General features: G+C 41.9%; 1 protein-coding gene across 3 annotated transcripts in view; it reads left to right on the top strand.

The window, feature by feature from the left end:
• Positions 1-18,117, top strand: part of LOC134345184 (plastin-1-like) — a 127,629-nt gene that overhangs the window by 72,898 nt on the left and 36,614 nt on the right. For all 3 annotated transcript variants that reach the window (XM_063045419.1, XM_063045418.1, XM_063045420.1), the window contains exons 2-4: positions 5,617-5,725; positions 6,085-6,248; positions 9,376-9,505. In XM_063045419.1, coding sequence (XP_062901489.1) covers positions 5,653-5,725; positions 6,085-6,248; positions 9,376-9,505 — 367 coding nt within the window. In that variant the 5' untranslated portion in view covers positions 5,617-5,652. The remainder of the gene's footprint in view (positions 1-5,616; positions 5,726-6,084; positions 6,249-9,375; positions 9,506-18,117) is intronic.

Genomic DNA, 18,117 nt, shown 5'->3' with positions numbered 1-18,117 from the left:
AAGATTCAGGGCAAGAACTTGGAGTACTTTGCACAGTTCCGGCCATGGCACCAGAGAAAGGGCCTGACACCTACAGCTCTCGCTGCCTAAGGAAAGCTACAAGCATCTGTAAGGACAATACACACCCATGTAATCATCTGTTTGAACTTCCATCTGGCAGACGTTATAAGATTTTCTATGCCCACACTTCCAGACTGAAAAATAGCTTTTTTCCCCCAAAGCTATAATTGCTCTGAACCAATCGATCAAGCATCAAGAGGAGAAGATGGCGGCGCGACGCAGCTCGCAGCAGCCACTCCGGTGGTGATGTCTGTTATTTGTCAAGTAGGGTGCCGTGCACAATCCTGATTTGTAGGAGACGGACGTGAGAGCACGGAGGAACATCTGGAGAAACTTCTGAAATGCCTGCTTCGCTGCTGCTGCTACTGTGTGGTCCAGAATCTCCGGAGGAGAAGGCCCTGAATACTCGGCTTTGCTTGTTGCTTGGAGACCAGGGCGGGGTCGAAGTGCTCGGCAGAGGATGGTGCTCGAAGAGGCGGTATCGGAGGGGCTGGTCAGAGGCTCGAAGTTTTCGGTCGGACTCAGAGTCGGCTGTGGTTGCGTGCTTCCAATGCATCAGCAAGCTATCGGCACTTGGAGGTTCATGGCAGGGAGAGTTTCTCCATTCTGCCGCCTGCATTAGATGATGAGTCGATCAGGACTTTGAGACTTTTTTTTATCATGCCCATGGTCTGCTCTTTATCAAATTATGGTATTGCTTTGCATTGTTGTAACTATATGTTATAATTATGTGGTTTTGTCAGTTTTAGTCTTGGTTTGCCCTGTGTTTTTTGTGATATCATCCTGGAGGAACATTATATCATTTTTTAATGCATGCATTTCTAAATGACAATAAACGAAGACTGAGTGTCCTCATAATCTACTCATCCATAAATGTGTTATATTGCTACTTTAATACTGGTTTTATGGCTGTCAGGCATCTGAGCTGCGCTTTTGTACTGCTGGACATTGCTTGTACTGGCTGGTTACTTTATTTATTGTTTTATAGCATTGAGTATGAGAGTTGCAAACTCATTTTCGCTGTATTGGTGTATGACAAATTGTACTATGCAATGACAATAAAGATTTCTATTTCTAGTTAGGAGTATTTCAGTTGTGAAGACAAATGGAGGTTGATGGGGCCAAGATGGAACTTTATAGAGGCATATAAAATGGAAGGGGTATAGGTAGGGTGGATGATAGGAAAAGTTTCTTGAAGCAAAAGTATGTTTAAAAACTGGAGGATATCTGAGGAGGAAGTTCATCAGAGTTGGTATCTACAACACATCACCTGAGTGAGTGGTGGGGGCAGGTTGTATCTCAACATCTAAACATAATCTAAATCTGTGTTTGAACTACTAGGCACAGAAGTCTCTAGATCAGGAACAGAAAGCAAAATTTTTGGGTTTTATTCCAAGAACATAAGGATATCTTACAGCAAGCCAAAGGCCAATTTCCATGAACAGTTAGCCATTGAGGACTGAATGAGGAGGAGCAGAACTTTCTTCCAGCAGCTAATAAGTCTTTTGGAATCTTTCTGAGTGCTGTGGAAGCTCAGTGTAAAATTGAGAGATGATGGGTATATGAAATTGATTTGATTTTTGGTAAGCTACCAGTCAGGGAAGATGGTATCACACAAGCTACTACTGTTCTACTAGTTTGTTCTTACTGTTTATCTCTAATATTCAATTCCTTCGTAATCCTTTAAAGTAGTTTTGTTTCCAAAACATTATAACCGGCCAGGCTTTTGTCTCTTTCTCTCCCTCACACCATAGTGAAACATCTCTGACAATGTACTCTTTCAGAACTCGTGTTCTTTGATGTTCACAGTGTCTTCCTCCAGTACTTCACTGTCATCCTTGGCAGGACTTTGTAATAATTTACCAGATAAAAGTATTCAAAATGCTTCATAATACTTTGAAATGTACTGGCTAGCTTCTGTCATTTGGGCATTTTGTACTATGTGACGAGGTAGTAGTTCATCTGAAGAAAAGCCTTTTCACATGATTTTAAGTTGCACAAATGCGAATTGTTGACTAGAAATTGGAATGTGCCCAATTTGGGCTTTATAAGTACCTTTAATATGTATGAAAAGAAAGCAACTCTAGATTTTATTTTGAGACTTTGCCTAACAATCAGGACTGCATGAGCAGGAAATCTACCAAATGAAAATTTGGGAAGTTCTTTCGCTCCCTGTTGGAAGTTATCATATTTCTTCCACTGATGCAAGCCTTGAATGCCCTACATGACATTCAACTTAATTGCAGGACTCTGCAGAGAGTGGTGTGGACAGCCCAGCGCATCTGTAGTTGTGAACTTCCCATGATTCAGGACACTTACAAGGACAGGTGTGTAAACGGGGCCCGTAGGATCATTGGGAACCCAAACCATTCCAACAACAATTTATTCCAGCTTCTACCATCTGGGAAGCTGTACTGCAGCATAAAAGCCAGGGTGACCAGACTCCAGGACAGCTTCTTCCATCAGGCCATCAGACTGATGAACTCGTGCTGACTTGAGTGTACTCTATATTACATTGACTGTTCTATTTATTATAAATTAATATGATTGCACATTTAGTATGTGAAATGCTTGAAAGTAGTTTTTCTTTGAGGTAATAAATTACTATATAAGTGTAATTACAGTAGTGGCAATGAAAGAAATTCAGGGAAGTTCAATTAATGGCAGCAACTTGAAACATAGACCATGTTGATCAACAAATGCTTACAGTGAAGCCAATGTTAAAACATTTCACTGCTACATACTTTGCTCGAATTTCAAAATTGTTATGCAGTTGGGTTCTTCCTGTAATATGCAACATGAAACATAGAAATTTTGCTTCTGCTGGGGAAGTTGAGGTCCTCTCCTTGCTGCAATAGGTAGTTATGGGCAAATTATTTTGTGGATTAATTAAGTAAGTTCTCTATAATTCCACTCATAAAGTGAAAATCTGTTGTGGGTGGGAGGAGATTTTCAGCTCAGACTGTTCAATATCTTGAAATGTTGCCTTATTTCCCCACTAAGAATAATTTCAGATAAATTATGTGCCATTATCCCGGTACAATTTGTATCACTGGTCCCACAAGTCCAACAGAGAGGAAAAAAGTTAAAGATGTGTTCTTTTAAGATCTTCAAGAACTGCTTTTTTTGAGTATAGTTAAATTTTATTTATTTTCAGTTACATTACCATCAACATTCCTATGAATCTAATGCTGAAAGACTACTGCCCTCTTCCCTCCTCCACCAGCCTCCACCAATCCTATGCCATTGACATCCCAGCACCTTGCTTATTATTAATCGGGGGAAAATATCTTGCTAACAATCCTGACTTGTATTGCTGCGGTGTTTATTGATGGTCTGAAATAAAATTGGAATACAGTTTTAAAAATATAAGAGGCATAGTTGGAGTGGATAACCAGAGATCTATTGGGTGGAAATGGCTCATAGAGGGGGGCATAATTTTAAGGTGATTGGAGGAAAGTGTCAGGGGGATGTCAGAGCTAAATTCTTTGCACAGAATGATAGGTAGTTGGAACATCCTGCCAGGGGTGGTAGAGGCGGATACTGTACATTAAGACTATTTAAGAAGCTCTTGGGTGGATGTTAGAAGATAGAGGTCTGTGGAGGAGGAAATGAGTAGCTTAAAAGGTTGGCACAACGTCATGGGGGAAAGAGTCTATATTTTGCTGTAACACTCCATGAAATAAGAAGGCGTAGGAAAATTTTTTAATGAATCATTTTCTGGTTCTTCAGAAAACCTAATTTTCAGCATTGTTTTGGGGGAAATTTCTGTATTTCTGAAAAAGGTGGAATTCAGTCTGAGGTTAAATAATTCTGTCTCACAGGCTTTTAAAATCTCATTAAACAGACAATTAACTAATGATAGCCAATGATAACCTGTGCAATGCTGCTCTTCATAATAACTAATGCACTAACAGCTGTAACTCAGTCTGGAATGCTACAAGTCATAAACTTTCCCATTCATGCTGTAACCTGATAGCTAATTCAGATGAATGGCTGGATAAATGTGAATATTTTCCTGACTGCTGCTGATTATTTCTCTCAGCCTCTACACATGTGCACACTTCGTCCTCCCTCAGGTTTATATAGACTTCTTCTGATTTGAATACTTTTACTATGAAACACATCTGCAAAACAAATCTTTGTCAAGGAGCAAATTTATGATTCATTTATGATGGGAAATCTGTACATGAGCCAATTTTGACACCATGTGCAATGGATGTAAGTACCATTTTAAATGCACATTAAAGAATTTGTAAATGAATAGAATGAGAATCGGCCATGAAAACTTAAACAGAAATTCCTGCACCATGAGTGGAATATGTATAAAATGTAATATGATGGTCTCAAATATACTTAACTAATGGTTTTGTGAAATATTTATGCAACAACACCTTGACCACATTGAATAATTAATCTCATCAATCTCCAGCACTGTAATATAGATACTTAACTCGTTATTGTGCTTTAACCATTTAAGATTTAAAGGATGTCCATAAAAAATGCAGAGTAAAAAGAAAACCAAGGTTAAAATTCAGCCAAAAGGGATATTTTTCAAAAAAACTGTCATATTCCAGACCAAATGTATGGCAATTATTTTGAGTACATTGCTCAAAGGAATGTTTACACTTTTAAGCCACTTAAGCTTTTGATCTCTCTTTCCATGTTGGCAAGATATTTAAAAGTAGTAAGTGGCGTACCTGTAATGTTTCTTATTACGTAATGTTATCTGAGAAAGTATTTGAAATTATGAATTTTGAAGCCATTCAACTCTGGTGGGGGAGGGGGTAAGGAGGAGGGAAGGCACCAATTTTCAAATGTGAGGCCTATTGTGTCCAACCAACTACCTTGGATATATTAATCTTGTCTATCTGCTCACATGCTATTTCTGGAGCAGCATACAAATAGACTTTTGAGTATTAATACAACCTAGAAAACCTCTAACTGATGGATATTAGTTTTCAAATATAAGTCATTCAAATTGCCTTGTTGCATGCTCAATAGTTGGGTGACCTTTTAGCAGGCCTGTTGTTATTTGAAGTAAAGACGTGTATAGTCACTTGTCTGCTTATATATTGCAAGTAGAAACATTGTGAATTCATTGAGCGTGAGCTTGGAGCATGAGATGGGTAACTATGTTGAATCACGGTTTTATAGTTCTTTTGCTGCTGATGATCTATGGAGTTTAATCAAAGTTGGAGCTTAATATTGGTGTATTTGCAATGGTATAATAAGCTGAGGGTGGAAATTAAAGTATGTGTCCAACTTCTTGCGCATTTCTCGTGTTACATTTCATGGGAGGAGTGCCTTACAGTGTAATGTTGAGATCATCTTGATTAACTGTTTCATTATTTTCCTTCTGGATAAGGAAACATTGGCAGGGCTACTGAGGAAAAGCTAGCTATCACACCCAGAATGACTAACTGTCCTGCTATTGACTGGACTGAAAAGTAACAGACACTCCCTTGTAAAACAGCACCAGCTCTCGTATATCCTGTTTAAACTTTAAAAAAAAATTAAGACATTGAACTGATTTTTTTTTCTGCTCAAATTTAGGTCTAAAAGCATAAAGAAGAATTTCCAGATTGGTTCATGATGGAAAACCACACAATGCAGATCTCTCAGGAAGAGCTGGAAGAAATGAAAGAAGCCTTTAACAAAATAGGTATAGCTTTAGGGTGCTATCAGACTTTGATTTTCAGTTACCTCAATTCTGGTGACTGGATGGTGTTCTGTTATAACTATCTTCATGAATGTTAAGAAGCTTGAACTTTCCTGAAAGAACCATGCTGCATCCTTGTACTAAAATTTACTCACTTGTATTGATTTAAAGTATGAAATTCTTTATGACATGGCAAGTACTTTCTTTGGCATATTTTCAAACAACTCATAATATACCTAAAAGTATTTTATTAATTTACTGAACAATGGTGGAAATTATCTTTAAAATTAAGTCTTTTGTTGCTTGAAGACTTGTTTTTCTGCTGCAGATTACATAAACCAGATCTTTTTTTAAAAAAATAGATCTTGACAATTCTGGTTATATCAGTCATTATGAGCTTCAAGATCTCTTTAAGGAAGCAAATCATCCTCTACCTGGCTACAAGGTGCGTGAAATTGTGGAACAAATTATAGCCGTGGGAGACCGTTCTGGGGATGGACGAATTAGTTTTGAGGAATTTGCCTTGGTAAGTGACCTGTGTGTTTATTTTTGTGCCTTTGCATGTTTTCTTATGTTATACTGAATGTGACACAGATTGTTTTCTTTCCGTTCGCAAAATGAGTCTGCTTTGCCTCCAGGTCTATGCCAGTTCCCAGGAGAGGAAACTGATTAATCCTATATTTCCTTTATCCCTATTTTGTTATACCCCTGCACCTTGTTCTCCCACTGGGTTAAATCGTGTAGTTCTGCACCTGTGTCTGATGGTCTTAACTGTAAATTCCCAACAATCCCTCTTTGATTCTTTTTTCTATCAGCCTATACTGGGGGTGATTTACAGTAGCTGGTTAATGTATCAGCAAGTCATGGGGAAGGGTGGGGGGGTACTTGGACACAGAGTGGAAACCCGTGTGGTCAGCTTTGCTGGCAGAACTAGGATGGTAAGGTTTAGAATCTACCAGGCTTGCATTTCTGGAGTGCTGATTCATCCTGTTCATTGCTCTTTAAGCTAGAGTATTCTACCATCATAAACACTCTGGGTTTTATAGCCTCCCTATTGCTAAATAATTGCTTCAGGTCCTCTTCTGTATTTGTTTCCCTTATTGGCCTGGAAGAACGTGGAGACTGAAAGGGTGCTTTAAGAAAGATTCTCCTTTTCATAATAGTGTGTATCACCAGACAGGAGAGGTTGATAAATTGGCGAGAACGGGTATTATCTCAAACACCGTTTCAATTAAAGCATGATGGCTCCAGTATTCTGCAGTTTGTCCACTTGAATAATAGAAACAGTATTGAAGCTGAATACATTGGTTTCATTGGTAGCAATGTTTTGTGAAGACATGAAAGGCAATTTTGCTTCATTTTATTCTATACATCTTTTACATCGTTTGTACTTGGCCTTAATATACCATATAATGTCTGTGCTTTTATATTGTTGAGTTTGCATTTAGGGAGAATATTCACCATGTTAACATGTAAAATTCGTAATGAATAGCTTTTTCTTGTGAATGAAGTGAACAGAATGTAATTTTGCCATTAAGACAACTTAACAAATTGTGGTAGTACAAAAATGAGGAAATCTGCAGATGCTGGAAATCCAAGCAACATGCATATAATGCTGGAGGAACACAGTAGGCCAGGCAGCATCTATGGAAAAGAGGGAGCAGTAGCCATTTCGGGCTGAGACCCTTCATCAGGACACAAATTTTGGGGAGCCAGTCATTAATGTAGACTTAAAATGAGAGTGATACTGAAGCTCCTTTGGGGAAAAAAAAAGCATTTGTATTGTTACCACATGCACCTTCAGAATAAACTTGCTTACTTATGAAAGATGATTGTTCTAGCATTAGTTGTGGGTAACAGGTTAGTATATTGATATTCCTTGTGAAGGCAAACGGAATGTTGGCCTTCATTACTGGAGGGATTGAATTCAGGAGCAGGGAGGTCATGCTGCAACTGTACAGGGTACTGGTGAGGCCACACCTGGAGTACTATGTGCAATTCTGGTCTCCATACTTGAGGAAGGATATACTGGCTTTGGAGGCAGTGCAGAGGAGGTTCACCAGGTTGATTCCAGAGATGAGGGGTTAACTATGAAGGGAGATTGAGTCACCTGGGACTATACTCTCTGGAATTCAGAAGAATGAGAGGGGATCTTATAGAAACATACAAAATTTTGAAAGGGATAGATAAGATAGAAGTAGGAAAGTTGTTTGCATTGGTAGGTGAGACTAGAACTAGGGGACATTATCTCAAGATTCAGGGGAGAAGATTTAGGATGGAGATGAGGAGAAATGTTTTTCCCAGGGAGTGATGAACCTGTGTGTTTCCCAGGGAGTGGTGAATCTGTGGAATTCTCTGCCCAGGGAAAGAGTTGAGGCTTCTTCACTAAATATGTTTAAGATACAGTTAATATCTCTCTTAATTCCAGTTAATTCCTCTCCCTTAATATCAACATGCTCCAGAACATCAACCTCACTCATATTGTACTCACCATCATCAAGTTCCCTCTCATTGGTGAATACAGAAAGAGAAGTATTCATTGAGGACCTCGCTCACTTCCACAGCCTCCAGGCACATCTTCCCACCTTTATCTCTAATTTGTCCTACCTTCACTCCTGTCATCCTCTTTTTTTTCTTCACATAATTGAAGAATACCTTGGGGTTTTCCTTTACCCTACTTGCCAAGGCCTTCTCATGCTCCCTTCTTGCTCTTCTCAGCCCCTTCTTAAGCTCCTTTCTTGCTTCCCTATATTCCTCAATAGACCCATCTGATCCTTGCTTCCTAACCCTCATGTATGCTGCTTTCTTCCACCTGACTAGATTTTCCACCTCACTTGTCACCCATGGTTCCTTCACTCTACCATTCTTTATCTTCCTCACCGGGACAAATTTATCCCTAACATCCCGCAAGAGATCTCTAAACATCGACCACACGTCCATAGTACATTTCCCTGCAAAAACATCATCCCAATTCACACCCGCAAGTTCTAGCCTTATAGCCTCATAATTTGCCTTTCCCCAATTAAAAATTTTCCTGTCCTCTTTGATTCTATCCTTTTCCATGATAATTATAAAGGCCAGGGAGCGGTGGTCACTGTCCCCCAGATGCTCAGCCACTGAAAGATCTGTGACCTGACCCGGTTCATTACCTAGTACTAGATCTAGTATGGCATTCCCCCTGGTCGGCCTGTCCACATACTGTGACAGGAATCCGTCCTGGACACACTTAACAAACTCTGTCCCATCTAAACCCTTGGAACTAATCGGGTGCCAATCACAAAAAGTAGTTCTGTTTTAAAAATTACAAATAATTCTTAGCCTCGGAATTGCTGTAAATAACAGCTTGTTTTGAATACGTGCAGAATAAAAATGAAGTAACGATCCATGAGGACTGGTGGTAACATTTGAATCAACCAGTTGATTGAAGAACATTTAAAGCAGGGTGTTCTCAGCCTGGCTCCACAGATTTTAAAGTCAGTGTATCAAACTATGTTTCCTGGTGATTCTTCTGTTATGTAAGTTTTAAAAGCAAAATGAAATGAATAATATTCATCTCCAAACCCTATATATTGCATTTTGTCAATGTTCCAAATATACACCATATTGGTACTGAAATTTGTACGCTGCCAAATCAACTCCTGTTTTAATTTCAGGTCTTCCATGATCTTAAAGACAAGGAAATCAGCAAAACGTTTAGAAAAGCCATCAACAAAAAACAGGGGATTTGTGCTATAGGTGGCATGTCTGACAGATCCAGTGAAGGGACCCAGCACTCCTATGAAGGTACGTTCCTCAGTTCAAGGTCTTTGCTCCTTGATGAAATCACACAGTAGTTATTGGGGGCAGTGGTTTGTGTTACGTACCCCGTAACTGGGTTGCCAAACCAGCAGAAATGGATCACTCAGTTGGAGTCTGGAGTACTAGAACTAAGAAAGTTTTATTAAAGAAACAAGCAACACAGTAATCGAAAGGATAATAAATGCAACAGTTCAACAATGATAACCACACGTGCACAGAATTAAGATAACAGCATCAATCAAGCTCTATCGTTGTCTAGGGGTAAATGACCAAATTTCAAAATGACTCAAAGTTCAGTCCAACCAACATACATCAAAGTTGCTGGTGAACGCAGCAGGCCAAGCAGCATCTATAGGAAGAGGCGCAGTCGACGTCAGGACGAAGGGTCTCGGCCTGAAACGTCGACTGCGCCTCTTCCTATAGATGCTGCTTGGCCTGCTGCGTTCACCAGCAACTTTGATGTATGTTGCTTGAATTTCCAGCATCTGCAGAATTCCTGTTGTTTGCGTTCAAAGTTCAGTCCAGTTCAGTTCGCAGTAATGGTTGCCATGGCGATGGACAACGTGGGGGAAGAGAGAGAGATAGAACAGGAACAACTGATCATTCAGAACGGCTTCACTCACAGACCGGCGAGATTGCTCACAAGCAACTTTTGGGCGGGTCCTTGGTGATGTCACCTGAGGTCACCGACTGTGACCCCTCCTCCAGATGCAGTCGATCCTCTGCAGTGAACCCGGCACCCAGGCAAGGGCGGACACACACCGGGTTCCCGCTGATCGTACCTTTCCACCCTGGTCGTTGTCTGGTACTTCTCACCAACTCGTGAGCGGCGCACCGCTTCCAGGGTCTCGTTACCTCGGGTGGCATGTGTGTCTGTCTTAGCGAACCTGTCCCTTTTTATCCCCCTGCTGGGGTATCGCCTGTCCATCACTTCAAACAGTTCAAGGTTCAAAGAGGGGAGCCGCTCCAGACAGCTCTCTCTCCCCCCGTCCCTTCATTACACATCTCCAGACGCTGCTCCATTGTTCCTTATCTCTCCTTCCCCTGAGGGCAGGTGGCAGACCAACTGCTGATGTCACTGATGCTAACCCAGGCCAGCAAACATCTTAATTTTATGTGTATTCTCGTAACACTTCCCCCCTTTAAGGATTTTTACCGGGAGGTAAAAATTACAAACATGACTACATTATTTGATACATACACAATATACATCTTTATTAGCTATTTGGCTAACACAGCGAGTTTGAAGCTGTCAACACCTTGACAGACAGTCATCACATTTTCTGTTCCTTTTACACGTGTTATTAATAATCCCTTAGACCAGGCTCCAACTCAGCAAACTTCCTAGTGGCCAAAAACACTGATGAATTGCGACCAATGTAACCTCTCATTTGGTTTTGTCCCGGACCACAACAACAAGGGTCGTCCCATTCCGACTCAATTTTCTCTCGCAAGGGCTTAGTAGGAGGGGGACGGGTATTGACCGCAGAGTTATTGCAAAACTTCCTGCAGTACCCCACCATCTCCAAGAGCCTTCTGAGGGCCCTCTTGTCTGTCGGGGTTGGGAGGTCAGCGATAGCCTGCACTGTAGCTTGCATCGCTGCCAGCTGCCCCTGTGTCACCACAATTCCCAGGTAAGTGACCCTCGTGTGGCCGAATTCATTTTTTTCAAGGTTCACTATCAAACTGGCTTCAGGCAGCCGTATTAAATTGCCAGTACACACCTCTGTGTTCATCAGCCCTTTAGTCACTGAATTACTCAAAAAATATGGGTGTTGTTTACTTGGCCGCCCTATTGTAACCACAATCACCCAATGTCCCAGTTCTTTGCATTTCCTCGGGACAATCAAACACATGGGTGCGAGTCGTTTAATTACTCCTTCTAAAGATTCGCTTTGTTCGGGGATTAAGGGAGAGACCTTATCAGTAGACCTGGCCAAAACAATAGCCTTCTCCCATCTGACCGATCCCATCCTAATCTTTTCAAAATGGTTTTTTCCTCTTATCAGGGGGCCCCTAGCTTCATTGATTTCCACGCTAACACCGACTAGGTTTGTTAGCATATCAAAAGCCGGTGACCGTCTCAGTTCGCGTCGGTCATGATCAATAACATTTTTCCCCCTGGGCAGCCGGTAAATCTCTTTCATGATTCCACCAACCGTTTCCTCCAGCACCGCAAAATGTCCACCGGGGGGTACCTCGTGGGCCATGTTAAAAACCTCATCCCCATAACTCTTTTGCACCACCCCCCACTCCTCATCTGCGGATACTGTACTTGATTTCCCTTTCTTCCTTAGCACTTCCTCATCCGCACAATAGCCTACTAGTTCCCTTGTTAAAGCTGTGTCAGAGAGAGCTGTCTCTGCAAAAACCATCAGCCCCTCGTCTCGCTCCTGCGTCTGCACAAATTCTTTCCTGGCTATTGCTACGTCCGTCCCAGCTCCCTCACTACCTCTTATCTCACTACACCCTGTCTCATACAAGGTTGGTAGAAATGTTTCAGCTAAATTTACCACCACAGTTAAATCCACCACTGCAGCCCCATGATGAACCTGTGAGTCCATGGGCGGGGCCTCAATGCTGGCAGGCTGACCTGTCAATCTCACTGCTGGGAACACGATTCCTCCGGCGATGTCATTACCGAGCAAGACTTCCACGTCTTTCATCGGTAATTCGGACCTCACCCCGATCGTGACTAGTCCAGAGACCAGGTTGCTCTGTAAGTGTATCTGGTGCAAAGGGACTGACTCTGTCCCTTCCCCAACACCTTTGACCTCTACCTCCCCAGTCTGGGTCTCTGAGCTAAACTCTAATACACTCTTCAGTATTAGTGACTGACACACTCCCGTGTCTCTCCAGATCCGCACTAGAAGTGGTTTTAACCTCTCCTTCACTGACACCAATCCGGCCGAGATAAACCTCTCGCGCCCTTCCTGGACTTTTTCAGACCTGTCCTTCCCTAGCAGTTCGCTTAACAGCTCGATACAGCCATTCCAAATTTCCGCTTTTCCTTTCCCCGTCTCCTTCCTTGGGGCAAAGCACCTGGACGCAAAGTGTCTGGCTTTCCCACAATTATAACAGACGACCCCAGGAGACTTCCTACCAGACTGCTCCTGGTCTACCTTACGCTTTTCACTAGTCCCCGGCTTACTTTCTGACTTTTCCGGCGGACTCTCCCCTCCGTCCTGACTACCCTTCTGGTAGCCTTTACTCGGGGCAAACTTCATTTTATGCGTCAACGCATACTCATCCGCTAACTTAGCAGTTGCGGCTAACGTGGCTGCCCCTTTCTCATCGAGGTCGGGTCTCATACCCTCAGGGGCACAACCTTTAAACTGCTCAATCAGGATCAGTTGTAGCAGTCTGTCATAATCCCCCTCTACCCCCTTCGAGGCGCACCAACGCTCACAATATGTTTGCATCTCACGGGCAAACTCCAAATACGTGCGGTCCCACTGCTTCCTCGCATTCCAGAACCTCTGCCGGTATGCCTCCGGGACCAACTCATAAATCCTGAGGATGGCCTCTTTCACCACCTCATACCTCTGGGCATCTTCCGCGGACAAAGCTGAGTAAGCTTCTTGGGCCTTCCCTTTCAGTACACTCTGAAGTAAAACAACCCACTTATCCCTCGGCCAGTCCTGACTTATAGCCACTTTTTCGAAGTGGAGGAAGTACCGATCCATGTCGGTATCGTCAAATGGGGGAACCAGCCTAACCTCCTGGGTCGCCCGGAACCCTCCACCTTGGTTCGGCACGAGCCCCTGCTCGGCCCTTATCCTTAACTTTTCCAGCTCAAATTCCCTTTCCCTCTGTTTCTCTCTCTCTTCTCGCTCCCATTGCCTCTCTTTCTCCTCTCTCTCTAACTGTCTCTCTCTCTCTTGCCTTTCTAACTCTCTCTCCTGCCTTTCTAACTGCTTCTCTTCGTGTTCTAACTGCCGTACCCGGAACTCGTGCTCGAGTCTCAGTTTTTCAAGCTGTACCTGTACCGTGTCTCCAGCAGGTTTTTCAATAGACACCACCCCCAGCTCACTTTAGGGAAACACACCTTTAGATACATAGTGCTCTACAATAGCTCTGTGTATCTCCTCTCTCCTCATTGTCGACTTCACCTTAGCAAGATTCAACCGTTTGGCCACAGCTATCAATTCCGATTTTCTGGCATCCTCTAATGCCTCCAAGGTCGGTGCCTTTATAAATTCCTCAGCCTCCATTTCTGCTGTTTGTCTTTTCTTTCTTTCGGGAATTTTAACCCAATCAATTTACTCCGTCCCAAATTTAGCGTTCAAAATCCCGGACGAGCCCCCACTTATGTTACGTACCCCGTAACTGGGTTGCCAAACCAGCAGAAATGGATCACTCAGTTGGAGTCTGGAGTACCAGAACTAAGAAAGTTTTATTAAAGAAACAAGCAACACAGTAATCGAAAGGATAATAAATGCAACAGTTCAACAATGATAACCGCACAGGTGCACAGAATTAAGATAACAGCATCAATCAAGCTCTATCGTTGTCTAGGGGTAAATGACCAAATTTCAAAATGACTCAAAGTTCAGTCCAGTTCAGTTCGCAGTAATCGTTGCCATGGCGATGGACAACATGGGGGAAGAGAGCAATAGAACAGGAACAACTGATCATTCAGAACGGCTTCACTCACAGACCGGCGAGATTGCTCACAAGCAACTTTTGGGCGGGTCCTTGGTGATGTCACCTGAGGTCACCGACTGTGACCCCTCCTCCAGATGCAGTCGATCCTCTGCAGTGAACCCGGCACCCAGGCAAGGGCGGACACACACCGGGTTCCCGCTGATCGTACCTTTCCACCCTGGTCGTCGTCTGGTACTTCTCACCCACTCGTGAGAGGCGCACCGCTTCCAGGGTCTCGTTACCTCGGGTGGCGTGTGTCCCGCCTTAGCAAACCGGTCCCTTTTTATCCCCCTGCTGGGGTATCGCCTGTCCATCACTTCAAACAGTTCAATGTTCAAAGAGGGGAGCCGCTCCAGACAGCTCTCTCTCCCCCGTTCCTTCATTACACATCTCCAGACGCTGCTCCATTGTTCCTTATCTCTCCTTCCCCTGAGGGCAGGTGGCAGACCAACTGCTGATGTCACTGATGCTAACCCAGGCCAGCAAACATCTTAATTTTATGTGTATTCTCATAACATTTGAAATTACCATTTGGGTCGATGTGTTCTTTTTGCTTCCCTGGAGAATTTATTTGATGATTCAGGTTTAAATGATAGGATAAGTCACTTTGGTGTTGGCTAAAGGGGTTCCAAGGCAGTCCAAAATAAAACATTCTGTGTTTAGTTCACTACCTTTCCATGTTACCATTTGCCCAGTCTCTCTCCAGGCATGTATGGAATCACATGGAAAGGGGCCATTATTTTGAGACCATGCTCTGTACAAGAGCAGTCCAGCACATTTCACCTCCCTACCTTCCCCATAGCCCTTTTTTCCTTTCAAGTACTAATCTAGCTCCATTTGGAAACTTGCTAATGAACTTGCTTCCACAATCTCTGACATTGAACTTCAGTTGCTAGCCACTTGGTGTTTATTTTTCATAGGTTTTGATCAGTTCTGGTCCCTTTGCAAATGACCTTTTATATTATGTCCTCTTGTTCTTGACATCTGTTGGTGGGAATATATACCTTTATGTTTTTACATTAACCTCTTGAAAACTGATATGGGAAAATATTAACCAATTGCACAGTCACTGTTGGCCTACATGTCCCCATGCAGTAAATATCCACAGTCTCTTTAAATCTTTATTTCCTGAAGTGCTGGAGAGTGAGAGTTGACCTCATAGTTTATAAAATCATGAGGGATATAGATAGGGTGGACTGTTAATCTTTTCTTCAAGTTGGGAAATCCAAAAATAGAGCGCAGATAGACGATGAGAGGGGAGATGTAAAAAAGAGATCTGGGTGATAACTTATTTACACAGAGGCTAGCGAATACCTGGAATGAGCTGTCAGAGAAAGTAATTAAAATTTAAGAGGCATTTAGATAGGTATGTGATGTTGGAGGGGCTTGAGGGGGTGAATGTGGGCAACTGGTACTGGCAGGGGGGACGCTGTGGTCAGCATGGAAAGGTTGGGTGGAAGGGCCTGTTTTTGTGCTGTGTTACTCTGACTGTAGCTGTGGTTGAGTAACGAACATGTGTAGAGATGTTTTAGTTCTTTAAAAAAATCATTTGTGGCAAGGTTCATTGATGCAATCTCGCATGGGGAAATGGCATTATAATGTCATTGAGTTTTTTGACGGTCTGAGTATTCCATGGAAACTTGTTAATGACGGTCTTTGTTATACTTGATTATGGAAATATATTTTTATTTTCCATATGGCTATTATTGGCTATCTTGATGGGCACATTGGCGAATTAAAGACGTGCATCTCTGTAGAAGTCAGCCTGAACTCCATAAATAACCAATGAGTTAATTGTACTTTCTAATCTCTTGGAATTGGCTTTGGAAATACTTTGTATTAATTTGCTGAAGCATTGTGTTGTTTTAGAATCTAAAGCCTCTTATTTCTGTTACCTATGCAGCAGCAGAAGAAACATTAAATATTTTCTTCATTTTTAATTTAATTTAGTTGAAGCTACAGGATTATGACCCTTGCCTAACAAATGAAGGTTCATCTTGATAAACAGAGATAACAATTTTCTTCAGACTAAATGAAATGCGCTTACTCTGTGCACAGTCTCCATCTCTGCCCCCTCCCACCCCATAACCTGCCCAATACTGCGGGGATGTTTCAAGGTTGGTAATGTTTAAAAAGGTAATTATGGGAGCAGCATTAGGAGAGTTATTGGTGCTTACATGAATTGCCAGGCAACTACAGCTGCATCAGAATTTAATTACTTATTAGAAGTCCACATGGAAAACTGTCTTTGCTGAAAGGAATCACTCCACTGTGACACAGATGCCCAGAACTCCATCTTTTATTATCTTTTGTTTGCCATTATTGGAACTCAATTAATATTTGTGCATTGGGAAGAGACTGTTGAGCAAAGGAAGGACGACCCTCTAACATCCCCATCTAAAGTTTTTTTAGATTAGTCCAAAGCTGTTTTTTTAGTTTTTAAATTACAATTGAACTGATTTTTGCTTGACAGATGGTAAAATTGTCTGCTGATTGCCAGAAAATGAGGCTAAAGAATTTAAAACTATTTCTGCACAGAAAAAGCCAATTTAAATCTATTGGGGACAAAACTGGCATACAATGGAAAGAGAAAATGTACATACCTTCATGACCTCAATATTCTGAATGTCAATGGCCAATAAAGTACTTTTCCAGTCACAGCACCTAATACAAGAAACACATTAGCCAATGTGCACACTAAGTTTATGCAAACAGAAATGAGGTAATGATCAAGCAATCAATTTTCATTTAGAAAACTAAATCACACCTATGTTGAAAATCTGAAATTAAAAAAAAGAAATGCTGAGATACTCATTTGGTTTGGGAAGATTGAAACCTGAGTTTATGTTTCAGGTCAATGAACTTTAGTCAGAAAAGTACACTTTAATTTAGTTGTTGGCTAAGGGATGAATATTGCCCATGAGACACCAAACAACTCAGTTCTCTTTCATAGTGCCACAAGGGCAAGCAGGACTTGGGATTAATGCCTTGCCTCTCAGTATTTAGATTCTATGATTAAAAGCTGAAACACTTAACTACTGCTTCCAAAGGGAGGTTGCAGCAGCTGGTGTCTCAGTTATGTACAAATTCATGCATTGCAAGCCATGAAGTTGATTTTCAAATTGCATTATTGGAGATGGGGAGCAAGAAGGGGTGAATTCTCCTTATTATGTCCCACTCCGCTCCATTGCTTCAGCATGCATTACAACACAGGCAGCAGGTGTAGCAGGGTTATACTTGTGAAGGGAAAAATAAATATAGAAACTACAAAGGAAGTGCAAACTACTTCTGAAAGTTAAATCTTCATTGTCAGTGAAATCGCGGAAAACATGATTTATTAACCTTGTTTAATTCTTCCTTCTGTATATCAACTAAGTTCACAAGTCAGTATAATCTTCTATATCTCTGCAAGAGCTGCTCATATGGTTTCACTTTAGCTTAGTTCAAGGACCCGCAAGTTGTGCAAGTTTTGGCTGCTGAAGGAACAGAGAAAGTTTGTGTTAACCAGCTGTGATATGTACATGAATATTTTTTTTGTGATTAGACTGGGCTATAAATTACCATCCCTGAAGTACAGCATTTGGTAGAGCAATGAAAGCAGTTTAGTACGTGATCCGGTTACCAGCCATCTGATTTGTTCTGGTGTTCAGCAACCAGTGGTTCTTTAAAAACAGACTCAAAGGAATTCTTAACTTTTAATTTTGAAGGATGAAATCTTCTGCACATATGAGTCCAAACGCCCAATCATAAAGTTACTGCCCTCCCCCCCCTGCCCCAATTTACTCAGCCTTGCACTTCAGCTGTGGCAGTCAGTGCTATGTAGGAGCTAAACATTTTCTGTAATGTTCATTTTGCAGGCTGGCTTTATAGCTTGGTGCACACACCCATGGTCTTAGGACAGTATTAGTATGAGGGCACAGTGTGCTTCCTGACGACTTGTAGAGCACATA

Source organism: Mobula hypostoma, chromosome 4 (genome assembly GCF_963921235.1).
Source record: "Mobula hypostoma chromosome 4, sMobHyp1.1, whole genome shotgun sequence".
Classification (NCBI taxonomy): Eukaryota; Metazoa; Chordata; class Chondrichthyes; order Myliobatiformes; family Myliobatidae; genus Mobula; species Mobula hypostoma.
Note: the sequence above shows the minus strand (reverse complement) of the source record. Positions and strands in the feature narration are given on the sequence as shown.